We start from the raw sequence: 19,688 nt of genomic DNA on the forward strand, positions 1-19,688 counted from the left end.
GGGGATCACATTTGACAGTGGGTCAGTTGGTTTTAGTATTTCATGAGACTGTAAAGGAACCCGACTGTCAAAACCATTTGCAATGCCAGAGAATGGCAAGATGCTTGAGACTCGAGGCCCTCTCGAGCTCCTCTGAGAGCCAGGCTTGCAACAGGAAGAAAGATGCCAGCTGCAGCCCACCGAAAGGTGGTGATGGAACAGGGCAAACTCAATGGAAGAGAATGGAATTCTACTCCCAGATCCTGCAATGACCTGTTTGAATTTTTAGTGACTCACTTCAACTATCTCGGTCTTCTCCAGTAGCAAAATCAGTGCAGGAGGAGAAAAATCAATCCTCAAGTGACACCCAGGACAAAAGTACCTTTCTGGTCAGAAAAACAGACTGACTCTCTTCACACACCTTTTACTGGGTCACTTTATAACCATCCACTAGAGAAAACAAACATCTGCAAAAGCTGGAAAATACAAGACCCAGGGTTTAAAAACTGCTAAGGAGAATCACATTCCAGTGATGTACCTTAGGCACCCCTGTAAGTGGGTGAGGAAGCTGCGGGAGCTGGCAGGGCTAAGGCGGCCCTCAGAAGATGGTTATGGTCACTTCCCTGGGATGCTTGGGAAAACCAGGCAGGTCCAGCTAATATGGAATTAGGTGGCTACTGGCAGCCAGGGGAGACCCATCCACATCCATGCTGCTCCCTCTTCCTGCTGCCCTGCTTTCTAGAAAGGTGTGAAATCCGGGATGCCTGGGTGGCTCAGTTAAACATCCAACTCTAGGTTTCGGCTCAGGTCATTATTTCATGGTTTGTGAGTTTGAGCCCCAAGTCGGGCTCTGGGCTGACAGTGTGGAGCCTGCTTGGGATTCTCTCTCTCTCTCTCTCTCTCTCTCTCTCTCTCTCTCTCTCTTTTTCTCTCTCTCTCTGCCCCTCCCCAGCTTGCTCTCTCTCTAAGTAAATAAATAAAAACTTTAAAAAAAGAAAAAAAAGGTGGGAAACGTTCTTCAGAGGCAGGGTGCGTCTTGATAATTAGCCTCCAGGAACAGGGAGAGAGAGACTTCCAGCCCCTGGCTGGGGCTGAGTCATCGAAACTGCACAACTGCACAAGGCAAGCTGGAAGGGAAGAAGACTGCATTCTCAGGGGCCTCTGGTCTTTCCTGGGATCTGCCCATGAGGAGCCTGGGCCTCGAGGAGATCATGGGAACAGGCACGAATTGCAGGGAAGAGTAAAAGAGAACATCTAAATACCGGCAGGATGGGCAGCTTGGGGTGCCCTTGCAAATCACCTCTAAAGGCCCCCAGAGGGGTGACCCCACTGCAGTGCCTAACCCTTCACACCCCCCAGCAACAGATGCAAGGGTTCTCCCTGGCACCCAACCAAAATCCTTCCTAGAGCTCTCTCCAAGAACACTAGACTATTATAACACAATTAAAACGAATCAATATGCTGCACGTATTCAGAGGTTTGGACTCTTTCTTCCTTAGGATACTTTTAGGCCCCACTCATACAGTACTGAAACTGCAGGAACAAACCCAGCACAGCGCTGAGAATTCCCGCTGCCATACAACAAGACCCTGCGTACCTGGCTGTAAAGCACAGGCTGCGATTTGGACACCAGGGTTTTAGTCCTGACTCGACAATCATTTATGGCCATTGGAACCATCTCCTCACCTTGCTGGGTATCAGTTTCCCAACCCAAATGGACAGAAAAAAAACTTTCCCTCTCTCACGGATTCCTTTATCCCAACCCCAGCAAAGCCAATATCCCTAACCATGACCGTGGCAGAGGAAAATAAGGACTGGCCAGCAAACCCAAGGCAAAGCCACAAGAAAGGGGCCTCTTGTCTTTTGAAGACAGCTGTCTACCTTTTGACATCCACTGTGGGAATTACCCACCAAGGTGCAGTTCCATCCGACCTGGTCTCTCCCTGCCTCCCAGATTCTACCCATTCTGCCGGTTGGGCTGTGCACTGGGAATAATTCTGTTGGCCTACCCGAAAGATTCCTGGAAGGAAAAATTTTTGTTGTGTCGTGTTGTTAATGCTAACATAACATCATCCCAAAGACGAACAGACATATATTTTAGATAGTCTACAATTTGCTCCCCTCTGCCTCTGCAGGTAACAGAGGTCTGGCTGATTTCTGCCAGGAGTTGCTGTGTGTTCCCAGTCTCTGGAATGTTCCTGTAGAGTGCTCCACCTTGACCGGCTGGGGTCACCACCCACTCAGCAGGAGGATCCTTAGGTGGGCAGCAGTGGCGAGCACTCTTCAAAGGGGAGGAAGGTGAAATGAGAAAGCGGGAGGGCAGAAAACGGTTGGGGTGAGCTAGGTGAGACAAGGGGAGAAATGCTTCCTCCTTTTCCTTTAACTCTGATCCGGGACTTTTCAGGAAATTAAACACCGAGACTATTAGCATCAGATAGAAAACAGATGAGGTTAAGACATCGCAATACTACAGCAGATTCCCTGGGCAGGCAGAGAGGGGACATGTGTAAGCAATCACAGCAGTATTTCTGGAAAAGACCTTTTATGTTTTTAATACTTAACACTTCATAACAGGGACTAATAGGCAGGATAAAAAGAAGGCTGCTCAAAAGGCAACTTGGGGGATGAATAATTTTCCAGACAACAGAGCTGGGGGGAGGGAAACTCCTTGGGCTTCAATTCCTCAGCCCTCCCACCTCTGCCCTCCCTCCTCTGCTCACCAGAGTTGCTGATGGTTGGGGGAAGCTGGGTGGGAGGCTGGCATGAAGGGGTTGACAGCCAGATGGGGCAGTCCCCACTAAAGAGGCGGGTGATTGTTAGAGCGCCGCACCATGGCGAGGGAGGGTGGCACACCCACACAGAAGAACCGGATCTGGGTGGAGAGCCTGGAGAGAGGGGTAGGGACAGGTACTGTCTGTGATTGGCGCAGGAGGGGTCCTTCCAAAGGGAGCTTTTCCTTCCCCTAACTATAACCTCTGATTCCTAGCTGCCCGGAATATACAGCATGACTGATCCTCCTCCCTCATATCTCTCATCTCTAACTTGGGAATGGCTATTCCCCACTTGTCTGCCTAGAGAATAAGAAGAATAAGTTAAAGATGACACCCCCCACCCAAAAAAAAAAAAAAACAGCCATGATGGCACGGATAGTAACACACTTATTCAGCAGGGACATTGGATTGGAGAGTCAGAGGTGTTCCAAGCCTCCTCCCTTTAATTGTGGCAGTGTCATCATGGGCAAGGTGCTCACTCTCTCTGGGTCTCAGTTTTCCCACCTATAACTTAAGGAATTTGGATGCCCAGTGTTTCTCAGCTGAGGCCCTTTCATCATCGGAGGTGGGACAATGCTTCTGGGCTAGACTTCAGGATGGTGAGCACTGCGGGCTGTCCAAGCACTAAATGCCAGTGTGAGCACCCCATACACACAGTCATGTCAATGACCAGAAATGGCCCTCACGTTTCCAAGCCTGGAGGGTAGGGGCTGTGGAAGAGCTGCTGAAAAATATTTAATCAGGTAAACAGGACATTTGGGGCTAGCCCCACACCCACCCACAGTCTCCTGTGCCCAAGCACTCAGTGTGGCCCAGGCCGGCTTACCTTTCTGTCATTCGTGTCATCCCCTGGGCTGTCATATTCACCCTGTAAGACAGGAGGGATGGGTGCATCAAGCCAAGGGAACTATCAAAGACAGAGAAAGGATTTTCTTTTCCATCTTCTAGCGTCACCCCTTTCTGTCATTCCCTTTGGGGGAAAGTCAAAAGCCTGACATGGTAAGGAGCCAACGTTCAGTTTTGTTAGTCATCAACATTTGCCATGTTTCCTCTGGACAGCTTCTCGCACAAAGATGCTCCCCTCCTAGGCGTCTGCCATCAGCCTGTGCCTCCTCGGAGCAAACACAATGGCAGAGGCCGTGGCCAGCAAATGGTGTGAACTCGCCCTGCGCCAGGGCACAGCGCCCCCTGTCCACAAGCGGCAAAACCTAACAGCATATTTGCCCACAGCCAAGGTATGGGGGTGGGAGACTGCCATCTGGAAACTCCTTCGGGTACTCAGAGGCCCCACCTCCACAGTCTCATTGGGCATGACTGTGTGACCCGTGGGAAAGAAGTGACCGGTCAAGGAGCAGTGCAGTCATGAGGGCACCTAGGTCAGGGGCCAGGCAAGTTCTTCACAAAGTGTCTCGAAGAAATGTCATCGCACTGTATCGTGGGATGTTTTATAACATGACTCTCAGTCGAGGAAAGCTTTACTTACAAGTCCGTCTGTTTTCTCTACTGAACCAAACAACAGCAAAAGCAATTTTGAGAGATTGGCTTCAACATTGTTAAATATGTTTTTTTTTTAAAAAAACCTGATACTTAATATATATTTGCCTATTAAGGATGAGGAATTTCACACCCACACAAAACAATCACACACAAAATATCACCTTCAGACTTTTTCAGGGTCTGACCGCCCAGGATGTGTGTTACCTGGGCCTTCGACTCTCCTTCCACCGCCACCCACCCACCTTCACCACCACCCCCTCCCATCATACACTGGCATGCCACGTCTGCCTTCCCAAAACCACCACAGGGCACATGGGGTACGCTCCCACCAAAGCCGGCTCATCCTGCCATTGGGACAATACCCAGAGAGGCAGTTGTGGGGATTACTGTCCACCCCAAGGAGGCCGGATTCGGCCCAGGTGTCTGAGCGGCGTGACTCCCTCACGCCTCGCCTGCTGTGTACTCGGCCACCGTGTCCCCTGCGTTGCACAGCCGTTTGCAGACTGCGCGGAAAGGATACTTACATCATGAAGAGGGTAGGCAGCCTCATAGATGTTGTTGGCGATCAGAGAGTTAATGCCTGTGGAAGAAAGGAAGGTGAAAATGGCAACTGTAGGGCAGGAGTCTCTCGACCTCACCTCTGTCTGTTGGAAACAGGCACTGCGTGCTCCTCTGTCACCCCTCAATCTACAAGTTTCTGTGGAGCTTTAGTTCTTAGCCTAAGAACAATATTTTTACTTCCCAAAAACAAAGTTATGTTTCAGTATCAAATATACTCTCTCAAACCTCATGCTTCCCCTTTTCTCCTGCCCCCCGACCACCACAAAGTCTCCGCCACCACCATCAGGTGACACTACCTGTGTTCAGTGACAGCACAGGAATGACTATGGATTACTGTCATATGATCAGGAAAAGTATATGTCATAGCATCCCACAGCACGTTATCAGAACTCATTTCTGGTGCCTTCCTATTCCGTCCTAGAGCAGTGCTGGTCTGCCTCCCGGAAGTAGAGGGCCGTAGAGCAGTGGTTCTCAAAGTGTGGTCTGGGGAACCCTGGGGGTCCCCATGACCTTTTCAGGGTGCTCCGAAGGTCAAAACTAATTTTATAATAGCACTAGGACATTTTTTGCTTTTTCCCTCCTATTCTCTCATGAGTGTACAGTGGGATTTTGTGACATGGGGTGGCATCATCCCCCTGACAGCGAATGGAATGTGTGTTTGTGTATCTTTGTGCTTTAAAAATCTCCTCAGCTTTGGGGTGCCCAGGTGGCTCCGTCGGTTAAGCATCGACTTCAGCTGAGGTCATGATCTTAGAGTGTGTGAGTTTGAGCCCTGCATCAGGCTCTGTGCTGACAGCTCAGAGTCTAGAGCCTACTTTGGATTCTGTGTCTCCCTCTCTCTTTGCCTCTCCCTCACTCACTCTCTCTCAAAAATAAACATTAAAAATTGTTTTTTAATTTCTCCGTTTTAATTTCTAATACAATAAATATTGACTGATATAACCCACCAAAACAAAAGCCCTTTGGATGCTCTCAATAATTTTTTAAAAGTGTAATGGTTTCCTGAGATCACAAAGTTTGAGAACCACACACGAGATTCACTTTTTAATACCGACAGTATTTCACACCACATGCACCTAGCAGACCCTACGAAATATATGCTAAATGAGTCAATGACTCTGTCCCTATAACTCCGGTATAGTCACAAGAGAGAACTTTCTTCTCAGGACAAAGGCACTGTTATTTATTTGTTTCATTCATGGTTTTATTCAGAGACTATAAAATGGTCTGTATGTTCTGACTCAGGATAGTCTGTCCTGGGTCACTGGCTCCCATATTGGAGACATTATATCCCACCAACCCTAAGTACCGACGACCCTACCATGCGAGGATGCACGTGTAATCATGGAGGGGGAGAAGGAGGGGTAAGCTCTGGTTCATGGGGATTTCCCTTGTCTCAAACACACATTCTGCTCTGAACCATTCTTTCCAGAGAGACTACAGACAGTTGTGAGATGAGAAGAAAATTGGTTTGGGAGGAAAACATGTATCATGTGCAAATGCTAAGTAATGTGCATTTGCACGGCTCTGGATAAATGACAAGGATGGATAACAAATCTAGACAACATTTTCCACCTCCCCTTCCCAAGCGATACCCCACCCACATACTGAGAGACCACAGAGGCTCTCAAACAATCCTCTCTCCTCATCGGCCTCCTCTTCTTCGAACCCTGCCCCTATTCGCCTCATTTTTAGGGCCCTAGAATCCAGGAGGACCAGCCATAGGCCCTATGTAGAAGCAGAGGCCCTTGGGAGACTGCAGGGGGCGCTCTGGGAAGCGACCACTCTTGTAGTGAGTTGAGAGCCGCCGCATCGCCAAAGGACCAGTCCTCTCCTGATTTTAAGTTTCCTCTTTGGCATGAACATAAACCACCCGAAATAACTTTGGGGGCTGGGGGGGAATAGACAGTGGGTAAAAGGGAGTGCGGACGGGGAGGGGTGCCCGGGGGGTGCTGAATGAGCTGCAGATCTGTCTTACTCACAAGACTACAATTTCACTCTGAGCATCATTAATCAGTTCAAGAGCCATAACCACAGCAATGTGAAGCCACCCTACAATAATCAAGGGGAGGAGTCCCAAGTGAGGAGGGGGGTGGGGGATGTTCCAAAGCTACAAAAGGGCTGTCCACATGGATAGAGGCTGAAGCATCACAGGCGGGTGGAGCTCTAAACTAGACCGCACCCTGTGCACTACCCCCACCCAATCAATCCCTGCACTCACACCCATGGTAACCACAGCAGCATACACCCTGAAGACAGCCCCCAGCCTGCCTGGAAAAAGTTAAACAGGTGTTGAAATCTCTGCTGTGCTGGGCACTGAGCACAGCAGCCGAGTGTCTGACAGCATTAAGCTGACCACTTGGACTCAGGGGTCCTGCTGCCAGATCCTCAGGAGGATCTAAATTACTGGAGGTCTCAAATAAAGCTTCCCTTGCACCACGTGCCTGGAACAGGCAGCTCACTTCACTTGTGGAATGTGGTCTGCCCCTTGTTGTGTGTCTCCTGAAGGCCTACAAGGTACCCAAGGTCAGAGAGCATTCTCCCCTCACCTGTATCTCTCATGGCACCTAGTACACTGCTGGGAACACAGAAGGGATAATGGTGGGTAAGAGTAACCAGCCCCATGGCTAAACGTATCACAGTATCTCTTCCCATTTATCACAGGCACCATCTTCTTCACTACTCCAATTTTCTATGGCAAACTATGCTGATGAAGAACCTTTAAACTCTAGTCAATTAGTTCATTTCCTAGAGAGGAAACCCAACCAATGGTTCTTTGTCTTGGGGCCAATACAGTTCAGTTCATCACACCGGAGTTGTCCCAACCCAGATAACCAGAGCCCCAAAATGCTGTACATGATGTGTCTCTGTCCTCCAGGGCTGTGTACCTCCTTTTTCCAGAGGGCATCAGACGGGCGATTCCAACCAGTGGCTGCTACAGAGGGAGGCAACAGCACATAAAAGAAAAAGAATGGGGAGGGTGGGGGAGGCAAGTTGAAAATAACTATTCAGCCACAACTTCACCCAAGAATGGGAACTGCTTTGGCCTCTTGGGTCACCCACAGACTTCAGAAACCAAGATCCTACCCCCAAACAAGCATGGAAATCAGTTTGAAAGAAGAAGAAAATAATCAAACGTTTTTTAAAAAGGAGTCTCTGCTTTGAAAACTGAAATTCTGAATTTTTTCCTCTCTTTTCAGCAAAAATAAGCTAATTGGTTCCATCATGCACCATTCCATCTGGCCATAATGGCAAAGCTTTCTTCTTCAGGATCACATCTAGTCTTTCCTCTCTGCTCTAGACCCAGGGAGACAGAGAAAGAGAGACCTAACCACTCATCCCACTGCTCCCAGAAGCAGGGCCAGCAAGAAGAAGAAAGTACAGAGGACACTGTCCTTTCCCTCTCCCCACAAAGAGAAGCAGTGTCTCGGCTCAAACACAGCACAGCTCACTAGGGACCCCCTCACTGATCCGTACGGTCCCTTTGAGTCACTAGGTTCTTCATATTTCTTGTTTTTAGAACTATGATCCCTAAAGGAAAGGGCTCATGCTTCCCCTCTGCCCAACGCCAACCACAGCTCTGCACAGAACGACCTGGCCAGGCCTGGCAACGCTGTCCCTTGGCATCATCCATCCAGAGGGTCAGGGCCAAGGAACAAAGCAGGGTGGGCTCAGGCTCCAGGACTGGTACCTAAAACACACACTTGGAACACAAAACCCGAGGCCTAGCATTTAGCTTCCAGGACATCTCTGGCTTCCCGGACACAAAGGATCAACCAAAGCACAGTTTATGGTAGGCCTCCCAAAGAGAGCCTCATTAAATCTGTGAGTGCCGCTGGGTGATGGGGACTGCGGCTCTATTCCCTCCAGGCCAAACTCAAAGAAAACTTTCATCCAGCGGGACAGGTACTTAGAGGGATGGGGCTGAACTCTTGAAAACCCATTTGGTTTTGATTCCCCCCAGAACAGGGACCAGTCCGCCCGGCATCTGCTTTCATCCCCCTACTCCAGCCGGACGTAAATCTAAACCAGAGGCCCCAGACGGTGCATTTAACAGAGACTATATTTACCCATCACCAAATTGTCTTGACATGTGCTTAATTACTTAAATGCCTTTAATCCCAAGCCTTTTCTTCTAACAAAATATAAACCAGTTCAGCTGGATGAATGATAAACCAGATGTTTACAACACACAACACAGTCTGGCTTTGGTCAAAATAATTAAGACATCGTCTCCTGAGTGGGGAGGAGAGAGTCCCAAAGCGTACATTTGTTGAAATGCTCTGACACCAAAATGTCTATGAAAATGTAGTCCCATCAATCTGTAATTTTCTGTCCAAGAAAAGGCAGCAACAACTTCCATACGAAAGGAGTAGAAAAGGTGTCTTTCTCTCCCTCTGACGTGGTCAAGGGGGCTTGTGACTCTCTCCACAGTAAAGTGTGTTTTAAAAGGCATATAGCCAACAATACTGCAGTAATGCTGTATGGTGACAGAGGGCCACTACACTTATCATGGTAAGCACTGGACCACGTGCACGACTGTTGAATCACGATGTTGTACACCTGAAACTAATAGAACGCTGTATGTTAATGACACTTCAATTTTTTAAAAAAGGCATTCCATGAAAGGGTGAATTTGCAGAGCCCTGGCAGATGACCTTACATGATGTTGATTAAGGAGGCATCGTGGCGCTAAGGAGGCACCGCCAAGTTTCGCCAGGCCAAGCCCACTCACACTACCACCACCACGCAGAACCCAAATTCATGAATATATTCGGTCTCGGAACACTGTGCACATTCGTCCATAATCCCTTCACTTCCAGGGGTGAATAAGAGGGAAAGAAGGTTACAGAAGGCACAGAAGAAACCCCCACAAATATAACTTAGACCATCACCAAATGCCAATCCACCCATACTTTTTTAAGGTCAGTAACCCTTTCTTTACCTTATTATACTTGTTTTTACCCTCCTGCCCATCCTTCTGCCACAGGACAAAAAAGGAAAAAAAGAAAATAGAAAAAAGAAAGTCCACAAGGCCCTACTGCTGGCTAGGACAAAAGGGACTGAATGCTAAACATCCATATGACAAATGTTAGAAAAGTAACAGCAACAATTAGGCCCTTCACAAAGATGACCTGGTTATCATTGGGTACTTCAGAAAACCAGTGGCCACATCCCCAGAGGACAGAGCACTCTGCATGATTCTTTCCAATTCCCAGATGTGAATAGAAGCCTGTGGCAGCCAGCCCAAAGTCATCTTTATCTAACTTTAGAGTTCCTAAGAATCACCTGGGTAGCTTGTTAGAAATGCAGCTTTTAGAGCCCTGCCCCCACCCCCCACCCCCCGCCCACCACACACACACACACACACACACATACACACACACACACACACACACACACACACACACACACACACGGAGTCTGACTCGGCAAATCCTGTGTGGGATTTGGAGAGCCAGGGCTTTCCAAGGTACACCAGGGGTTTCGGATGCCAATGGACCGTGGCCACACCTAAGCAATGTCACCCAGGGCTTCGGGCAAAGGAATGATGTAGGATGCAATCTTTTCTCCCAACCATGCTAGCCAGTGGTCCTGAATCCTCCCTGCCCTTACCTCCCCCTCATTGTCTTCTCCCATGGTCTTTGAGGTCCGTAAACATCATACCACCTCAAGTCCTGGCAGGCCCAGGACCTGCTCAGTGTGAAATTATAGAAGAGCCAGTCCCCTCTCTAAGCCCAGCTGGCTCTTTTTTTTTTATTTTTTAATGTTTATTTTTGAGAGAGAGACAGAGAGACAGAGATAGAGACCGTGAGCAGGGGAGGGGCAGAGAGAGAGGGAGACACAGAATCCAGAGCAGGTTCCAGGCTCTGAGCTGTCAGCCCAGAGCCCGACACAGGGCTTGAACCCACAAACTGAGAGATCATGACTGAGCTAAAGTCGGATGCTTAACCGACTGAGCCACCCAGGCTCTCCAAGCCCAGCTGGCTCTTATGGAAAGGAGACCATGTTGTTCCTTTGAATCAAAGTCTATGAAATGCTGGACCTGGAATTAGAAGCTTCAAGCACACTGTGGGGTCTCTATGTTACAAGGGGAGAAAGAAATGGGTCCCGTGAGGGAATGTGACTTGACCTAAGTTTCTCAATTTGCTCGTCCCAGAACTGAAATGCCACCTGCTTCTCCAGTCTTGCTGGGCATGTGCCTATCCTCCTTTTGCTCCTTCTAGATACACACTCACCCCTTCTCTATCTGACATGAATGGGCTCCCTTGCTCTCTGGCTTTCCATTGGGTTCAGCAGGTCAGAGGGAATTGGGACCCCTGACCTCCTCCCTGAATAGTCACCTGCTTGTCCCAATGGGTCTCCTCTACCCAGTTCTGTCCATCCATGTTCCAGTAACCTTTCTCTCACCTCATGGATCTGGAGCTAGGAACAGCTTTACTGCTCTAATTCCAGGCATCCCCAACTCCCTATCCACACCTTTATAAATGGTATCTCAATATTTCTACCTTAAATTATCCTATTTTGAGAGTGTCATTTGTTCCTGTTGGGACCCTGATTCTCGGAAGTGGCTTCCATCATGTCTCCTGTATTATTTGCTCTCCTTGCATGCATCTGTCTTTCCAGACAGCCACGTGGCAGCCTATTTCCTCTTCTCCTCAAATATTACCTCATATGTAAGCCCCGTTAGAGCAGGGATTTGTGTCTGTTGTGTCTGCTTGATTCACTACTCTATTCTTTAGATATGAATGACACATGGTAGATGCTCAATAAATATCCATTGAGTAAATGAATGGATGCTACACTGGGAAGACCTCAGTTTCCATTTCTCTGTGAAACCTTTCCCAGATAACTTCATCCATTTATTCATTAATTTAATTGAACTTAATTTAATTAATTTAAAGAGAACTGAAGAAGAGCCAGGGCACCTGGGTTCTAAATCTGGCTCTAAATCTCTGATCTTGGGCACCCTGTTAGTTTCTCAGTTGTGAAATTACATATATTTGCTGACCCTACTTTGCACGGTGGCTTCAAGGATCACATGAGAAATAAGTGTGAAAGTGCACATGTGCAAGGGGTCCTTATTCTTCTGGTTACAATAATACCTTATGTGTTCAGAGAGCTCTTATCTGCTTATCTCAGTCGTCACAACAGAGAGCCCAGAAGAAAGAAAAAGTACCTCAATCTCACAAAACCCATTCTCTAATGTTGCATGCCGTAACCACAGCAGAATCCTCAGACCCTCCCTCAATGCATTTTCTCTCTTTGCTCCAAATTCTAATAAGCTGCTTTTTCTGTCTCCCAAACAGCAAAAACTGAAAGAGCAGAATTCAGAGGAGGTTACCAGAGTCAAAAATTCAAGATATCACAGAGTATGGGGCAAAGAACCCTAACAATACTTTGGGAATCCTCGAGGAAACATTTTAAAAATTGATGTTATTTTTTCTAATTTTTATGTAATATTGATTTGTTTTTGAGAGACAAAGTGAGAGACAGAACATGAACATGGGAGAGGCAGAGATCGGGAGACAGAATCTTAAGCAAGCTCCAGGCTCTGAGCTGTCAGCGCAGAGCCCGACGCAGGCTTGAACTCACAAACTGTGAGATCATGACCTGAGCCGAAGTCGGACGCTCAACCGACTGAGCCACCCTAAAAACTTCTGTTCTTAGTGATGATCCTGAACCATCCAAAAAAAGTTACATATGCATTTATATAGAAGATATACCTTGATCTATTCTACATAAGAAAGCAGAGAATAGCATGAGAGATTTTAGAAAAATTTCTGTACCAAAAGATGTTGCTGAGGATATTAAGAGCTAAACCACTAACCATACTCCCCTTTCACTTGGTTCAAGGTCAAATTTGCAGCCCCAACTGCAGGAACTACAGGCCCTTATAGTTTAAATATTTGTATTCCATTTCCCCCCTAGTTTTGACATTCTATTTTAATTTGTGTTTTTCCTGGTTCTTATTTCTTTATTTATTTATATTATACTGCTTTATTGTTTTCTTGTAAGCCACCTCAGAAATTTTGTGGAACAAGACGGGAATATAAATAATTCCATACATGCAACTCATATACAGCTTCATGCTTTGCAAAACTAGGCTCTCAAAAAAAAAAAAAGTATTTTCTACAAAGAAAAAAGTGATAATACTAAATGACCAGGAGTGTGTCTTAGTTACTATTATCTTTAGCATATTTTCCAGCTTTGATTCCAGTCTGTCTTATTTTTGCCATCTTCTAATTCCCCTTGTAATTGGGTACAATGGCAAAGGAATGAAGCTTTGTGAACTGGCCACAATAATGACCATATAAAAAGTAATTCCAGGGGTGAAGGATCAAGAAAAATACCTTGGAAAACAATTCCAAGCACTGTCCTGTTCTCCCTGTTCTCTTCTTTTTATGAGGCAGATTCCTCTGGAGGAATCTAAGTCAATTCTAGTCATTTGTGCTTCTCTATAAAACCAGAGAGAAGGGCAATAAAATCAAAATTTACCCCATGGCTCAAAGGGCCATATTATCTTGAGGCCTCTGAGTGTCATTACGTTCCTCATTTTTTCTGATCTTCTAAGTAAGATGGTACATTGGCCAAAGAGCTTAAGGGAAACTTGACTTTCCAACACAGAAGACAAACAACTTGAAAATCAGCCTGGGGGTTCTCTTCTGCTGGGAAGCAGAGAAGTTCAGTCATATGTCCCTTGTTACAAAGCTAGTAAATCAGCAGCAGCTACTGCTGAACTAACAGACTCTTGGATGGGGGTTAGGGCTTCAATGTTATGGATCGGGGGGTGGGGTGACACAAACATCAAGTTCATAACAGGTAACTATTAAGAGGTTTGGATTTTATCTAAGGGAAATGTGGATCTATTTTGTCATTTCAAGCAGACCAGTGAAATAATCAGATATGCATTTTAAGAAGCTCACACGGGCTGTTAATTTTACGTTATAGGTTAAAAATGGGTAAAACTAGGGTTAAGAAGACCTTTTAGTGGTTGGGATAATAAATTCAAGAAAAAACACAGTTGATATAGAGTAGGATAATGGCTGTAAAGACTCAAATTGTGTCTAGGGGCACCTGGGTGGCTCAGTCCATTGGGCAACCGACTTCGGCTGAATTCGTGATCTCACAGTCCATGGGTTTGAGCCCCGCGTCGGGCTCTGTGCTGACAGCTCAGAGCCTGGAGCCTGCTTTGGATTCTGTGTCTCCCTTTCTCTCTGCACCTCCCTGGTTGCACTCTGTCTCTCTCTCTCTCCAAAATAAATAAATATTAAAAAAATAAGTAAAAAGAGTCAAATTGTGCCTATTTCATAGATGTTCACAAGATCAACCCAATAGCACTTTGTTACAGTTCCAGGCTTGAGAAATTAAGAACTAAAGTTCACTGAAATTTGGGGTACATGGATGAGAGCTGGGTTGTCCCCCCAAAGGGAAGTCTGTATTTTTTTGGTTTACGTTGTGCTTGAGGTTCCTTCAGAGCATCTGCATGAAGACACAGAGTGTGTAGTTAGACATTTTGTTCTGAGAATCTAGAGAAAATATAATTCATCACTTCATTTTTATAATGCCCATGCTTAAAGTACAGAAATCAACAATGGGTTCCCCCTACACACAACTGGTAAAATCTGCCAGATATTTATTTATTTTTTATTTTTTTTTAATTTTTTTAATATGAAATTTATTGTCAAATTGGTTTCCATACAACACTCAGCGCTCATCCCAACAGGTGCCCTCCTCAATGCCCATCACCCACTTTCCCCTCCCTCCCACCCCCCATCAACCCTCATTTTATTCTCAGTTTTTAAGAATCTCTTATAGTTTGGCTAACAATGGGGCTTTAAAATTTATTTGTATAGTAAGTTGTTTAAAGTTTAACTTAAATTATATTAGAATAGCACTAAAGAAGAGGCTTTATAATATGTTAACCTCAGTTTTCCTTCATTTTCAGCATTTTGTAAGTGCAGGAAAACTGAGGCTAACAGACACAATACAGCCTACCAAAATCTAACCAAATTTAGTAGAGACAGAACTTGAACTCATTTCTCCACGTTTCCCTGCCAAGACCCCTAGCAGAAGTACCTGGGTGTTTTAGGACCTAAGGTTCAATATATGTTAAAAGAAGGTAGGCTCTCCCTTCCAATTCAAATGCCTATAAATCAGTGGCCAGATGGCTACTGCTTCTGTAGTAACAGACTTTAAAGATTCAACCTAATTCCACCTCTAGTTCACAGCATCCCAAAGGTATTGGATATAAGATTTGGAGCAAAGAAACCCAAGTTCTAGACCCATCTGACAATGACTCAGTATGTGACCCTGGACAAGTCACATGTCATCTCTGTCCCCATTTGTAGAATTACTGACATGCCAACTTTCCCCTGAGCTACGAAATGAATACTGGATAATTTATGTTGATACTTAGACACACACACATGGAAGTTAATTGCTTCCACCTCTGTGTTCCCTCTGCACTCTGTACATGTCTCTATAGTTGTACCTAGCAGATTAGCTCATAATTATTTATTTACATGACTGTCTGCATAGCTAAACTAAGAGCCCTCAAGGCTAGAAATTAGGTCAAATTCATCTTGGCATCTCTCAGTTTCTATAACATCATTTGACACAGACAAGGTGCTCAATAAATGTTTTCTGAACGACAAAAAAGAAATTTTTGAAAACTACTCAACACAACAAAATTCTTAAGAAGTTTGATTTGAGACATCACCAAAAAATTCATATCCTCAAATGAAAAAGAAAAAAAACTTCAGTGTTAAAGTAGAGGATCCCTAATGGCCTTTTGACAACCCAGAGACGGTCTCTCAAAATAAACTTCAGTTTTCAAGGACTTCCTAGTTTACAAGACAAACTAACAGCTCAATCTTCCCAAAGACTCTGCAAGATAGATGTTACTATCCCACTTTACATCCAAGGAAACTGAGTTGCAGAGAATTTATTTGTCCATAGTTACAATTACCACCAATCGCTGTGGGCTAACAGGCTAGGCATGTTTAATTAATTTGCTAAACCAAATTCATGGACTAGAATGTGAAAGGCAGACAGCTAGGTGCACTGGGGCATAGGAGATGATTCAACACACTTCAAGGACTGTTTGGGAGCCTAGGCCATGGACATAGCAATCAGCAAGAAAGAGACTGAATTTGGTGGGAGTTCCAAGGACAGGGCATTGGAAGAACCCATGGGACAGCCATGTTTGGTCTGGGGATGGGCATGGGGGGATGGGGGGAGGACATTCAGGTGAAGGGAACCATGTGAGCAAAAACAGAGAAGACAGTGGTCACAATAACAGGAAGAGAAGCAGGAGAGAGAGGAAGAGAGGGGGAATTAGAAATGGACATTTGATATACTGATTTTAAGGTTCTGGTGAACATCTCAGTGGAGATATCCATCTGTCAGTTGGAAATGTTGGGCTAGAATTAGTGAGAGAAGTGGGAAATACAAATACATGGTTCCTAGTCATCTGTATACAGAGAAAAGTAAGGAGGCCAAGGGAATATGGAGAAGAAAACATCTAAAATCTAGGAGAAGGAAGAAGAACCAAAGAAAGTGTGGTCCATGAGGCAGAAATAGAATGGCAGCAGAGGGGCACCTGGGTGGCTCAAGTATTAAGCATCCCACTCTTGACCTCGGCTCCGGTCATGATCTCACGGTTCATGGGATCAAGCCCTACATCGGGCTCTGTGCTGTCAGTGCAAAGCCTGCTTGGGATTCTCTCTCTCCCTCTCTCTTGCCCCTCCCCTGCTCATACTCACTCTCTCTCTATAGATATAGATATAGATATAGATATAGATATAGATATAGATATCTAAAATATATATATGTGTGTATATATATATTTTTTTAATTTTTATTATTTTTTTTAAGAGTGGCAGCAGATCAGTACAGCAGTAGCACCTTCCTGGATATCAACTCTCAGAGGATGAAGGTCCATAAAGAAGGTGTGGAAGGATGTGTAGGAGGTTAAAGAAGAGGAAGACTAAGAAAAAGGCCATGAAATGTGGGAATTGGAAGTCACCTATGACATCTGAGAGAGCAGGTTTGGTCAAATTGAGGATGGTCTGACAGGATAAAAGGCAGATTAATGGAGCTGAGGAGTGAACTGGTCAAGAAATGAGGTAAATTCAAGAATTCTGATAGAAGTCATGAGAAAATATAAAATACATTCTAAGATCTCTTGACTCTTCTGGTTGTCCTTGGAACCAAGGAAAAATGGCTGCTCTAAGTGGGGGCTTCAGTCCTTCCATGGAATCAAGCTGGGCTAATTAATTACCTCCCTCACTCATGTCCTGACCTCATCAGTACCATGTTCCAGACAAACAACACCACATGCAAGACTTGACTTTCAAAAACTAGAGTGTTATTTGGGATTTTGTACAAGACGAATACATCAACACAACCCGTCATCATAAATTGCCCCCTCGAGAAGTTCTGCACTAGACTAAAGGCACTATCACTATATAAAACCTGTTCTGGTTCCTTCTCCAGGACTACTCCCTTGGTATTGAGGCAGCTTATGAGTCCCCCCGCAAAACTCTCCAATGCTACCTTTATTATCATTAGCACTGTTGTGATTTCTTGGCTTGATTGACTACATTATTCACTAGACTTGCCTCTAAATGACTTTGAACTCTTTAACTCAAGGCTGCCTCAAAAGCCAAAGATTTGCCACCCCAGAGTGTATTTTGAAGGAATTTCTCTCAAAGGTTTCAAAAGCCATTCTGAGTGCTGGTAGCTGCTCTGGAAAGAGCTCTGGCCTGCAGAGTGATTCCTGTGGAAAGGACACGTGCTTGTGCTCATAAGCTCCCATCTCCACCTCAGCCATTTTGAGTGTCTTCCGCAAAGTTCTCCAGCATCAGTTGGCCTGCCCTATGGGCTCCCAAATGCTGACGTTCCTACTGCAAAGACTAATACACTCAAGTTTCAAAAACAAATCACCAAGGGAACAGATTCAGCCACATTCGGTGACAGGAACGCTGAACTCAGGAGCTGCACCTTCAGACTAACGTGTGACCTCTGAAAAGTCACCCTGCGGGAGGTCGGCTCCTTCACACATAAAGGGAGAAGGCTGCACTAAAGGGTCTCTGAGATGCCTTTCTTCTTAAAAACTAAATAAGTAAACTAAACCTGCCATGTTTGGGTGATTATTAAAACCTTGTATAGGTTGTGGAGACAGGGATGAAGGTCTGGGAGAAGTTACAGCAATCTGGGGAACACACCTGCCCCCACAAGATGGGGTGCTGCTGCTCCTGGAGAGCAAGCAGGACCCCTGGCCCTGAATGCAAGCAGCCTCCCCTCCTCCATGGGGGTGTCTGTTTGTTCTGTTCTTCGTTGCCCCCCATACCCTGCAGCAAGCTGCAGAGAGGACAGCTCTGGCACCGTGGCAGCCCATCAGCACTGGGCCCGTGGGCGGCAGAGGGGGTCCTTACCCATTGTGTTGTTAGCCCGAGAACAGGCTGTGCGCTTCAGGATCTCGTGCACCTGAAACAGACAAGAGCAGGGCTGTGAGCACCATGACCGTGTGTGCCACCATGGGAGGGGGAGGGCAGGGGACCAGGCAACTGGACCCACTTCCAGAGAGGGGGAAGCCAAGCATATGCCAAGCTCATGCACTGCACATCAAACCTGTTCGAACTTGAGTGCTTTGAGGAAGCAAAGAACCTAAGTCCCTCGCACACACACTATCCCCTTCGCCCTACCCCGAAAACATAAAGGCTGTATATGGACTGCAGTTACAGAAGGTAAGGAAAACATGCCAGGGAGCCCAGACCCACATGCTTCAGGAGGGCTTGGGAGGGAGTGCTGGGGCCAGAACGTCCAGGGAAGGGGAAGAGGAGGGTGTCCTATCCGCCAACCCTGAGTAGCACCACGCTGGGGAAAGCCCGGGATGAGCAGGCCGCTGAATCCAGTTCCAGGCCCAGCTCCTAGCCAAGGGGTCCTGAGCAAACCTCCCTGAGGGCCCTGACAGTCCCTGGCCTTCTCTGTAATGGAGCTGACTCACAGAGCTGTCTAAGAAAACATGAAAGTGCTTTGTAAACTCATAGAGGGCCACATACATCTTGCTCATTGTTACTATTGTTTCTCTGTTTTTTTCCTGAGTCCTCATCTTGTCTCCCCAGTCAGACACTTCCTCAAGACTCCTTGTCTCGGAGCACTTCTGGGGCACATACCAGGCTCTCAGCCCAATGATGACTGTATGGCGAAATAGGCCAACAGAGCCCTGGACGTGGGACTTGCAGGGAAATGTCTCTCACATGTGAGGGAGGGCTGCAGAGGAAACAGAGACTGGCCAGCTAGTGCCCTCCAAAGGGTCCCAAGCCTGTGTCCAACTATAAAGAGGTTCCCAGCAAGGAAGTCTGCTCTGGGACAAATAGCTGGGGTGCTAGGACACCTACAAAGAAGGGGCACAGGGATGCCGTATACAGATATGAGCAAGTTCCTCAGACAATAGTCCAGGGCAGAGTAGACCCCAAGACAAAACTCAAAGGCTCTTTTCTACCCCTTCTCACTATGCGGGGGGGGGACTAGGGAAAGGGAGAAGCTTCCAGAATGAGAGCTGAATGAGAGAAGCGTGTTCCTGCATCATCATTCACACTCCCATATTCCAGCCACAGACCTAGAGCGAGTGGAAAATAAATAACTTCCAGCACTATGGGGCCCAAGAATGTTTAATTCACTTATAATACTGTGCAGTAATTCGACAGCAATAATAATTAGGAACAGCATTTATATGACATTGACTATTTTACAAGTACTTTGCAATTATTTGGTAATCTCCACAACACCCTATAACTCCCCCATAGACATGAGACCCAAGCCACAGGGCGATTTAAACAGCTTGTAATAGCATCAACAAAAAAATGGGAA

General features: G+C 46.2%; 1 protein-coding gene across 1 annotated transcript in view; it reads right to left on the minus strand.

Moving 5' to 3' along the window:
* The window catches only part of ANO2 (anoctamin 2), a 257,957-nt gene that overhangs the window by 214,153 nt on the left and 24,116 nt on the right, over positions 1-19,688 (minus strand). The window contains exons 4-6 of the mRNA XM_047866504.1: positions 18,251-18,302; positions 4,772-4,827; positions 3,577-3,618 (exon numbers count right to left, since the gene is read on the minus strand). Of these exons, the coding sequence (XP_047722460.1) occupies positions 3,577-3,618; positions 4,772-4,827; positions 18,251-18,302 (150 nt within the window). The remainder of the gene's footprint in view (positions 1-3,576; positions 3,619-4,771; positions 4,828-18,250; positions 18,303-19,688) is intronic.

The sequence above is a fragment of the Prionailurus viverrinus genome, chromosome B4, assembly GCF_022837055.1.
Source record: "Prionailurus viverrinus isolate Anna chromosome B4, UM_Priviv_1.0, whole genome shotgun sequence".
Taxonomy (NCBI): domain Eukaryota; kingdom Metazoa; phylum Chordata; class Mammalia; order Carnivora; family Felidae; genus Prionailurus; species Prionailurus viverrinus.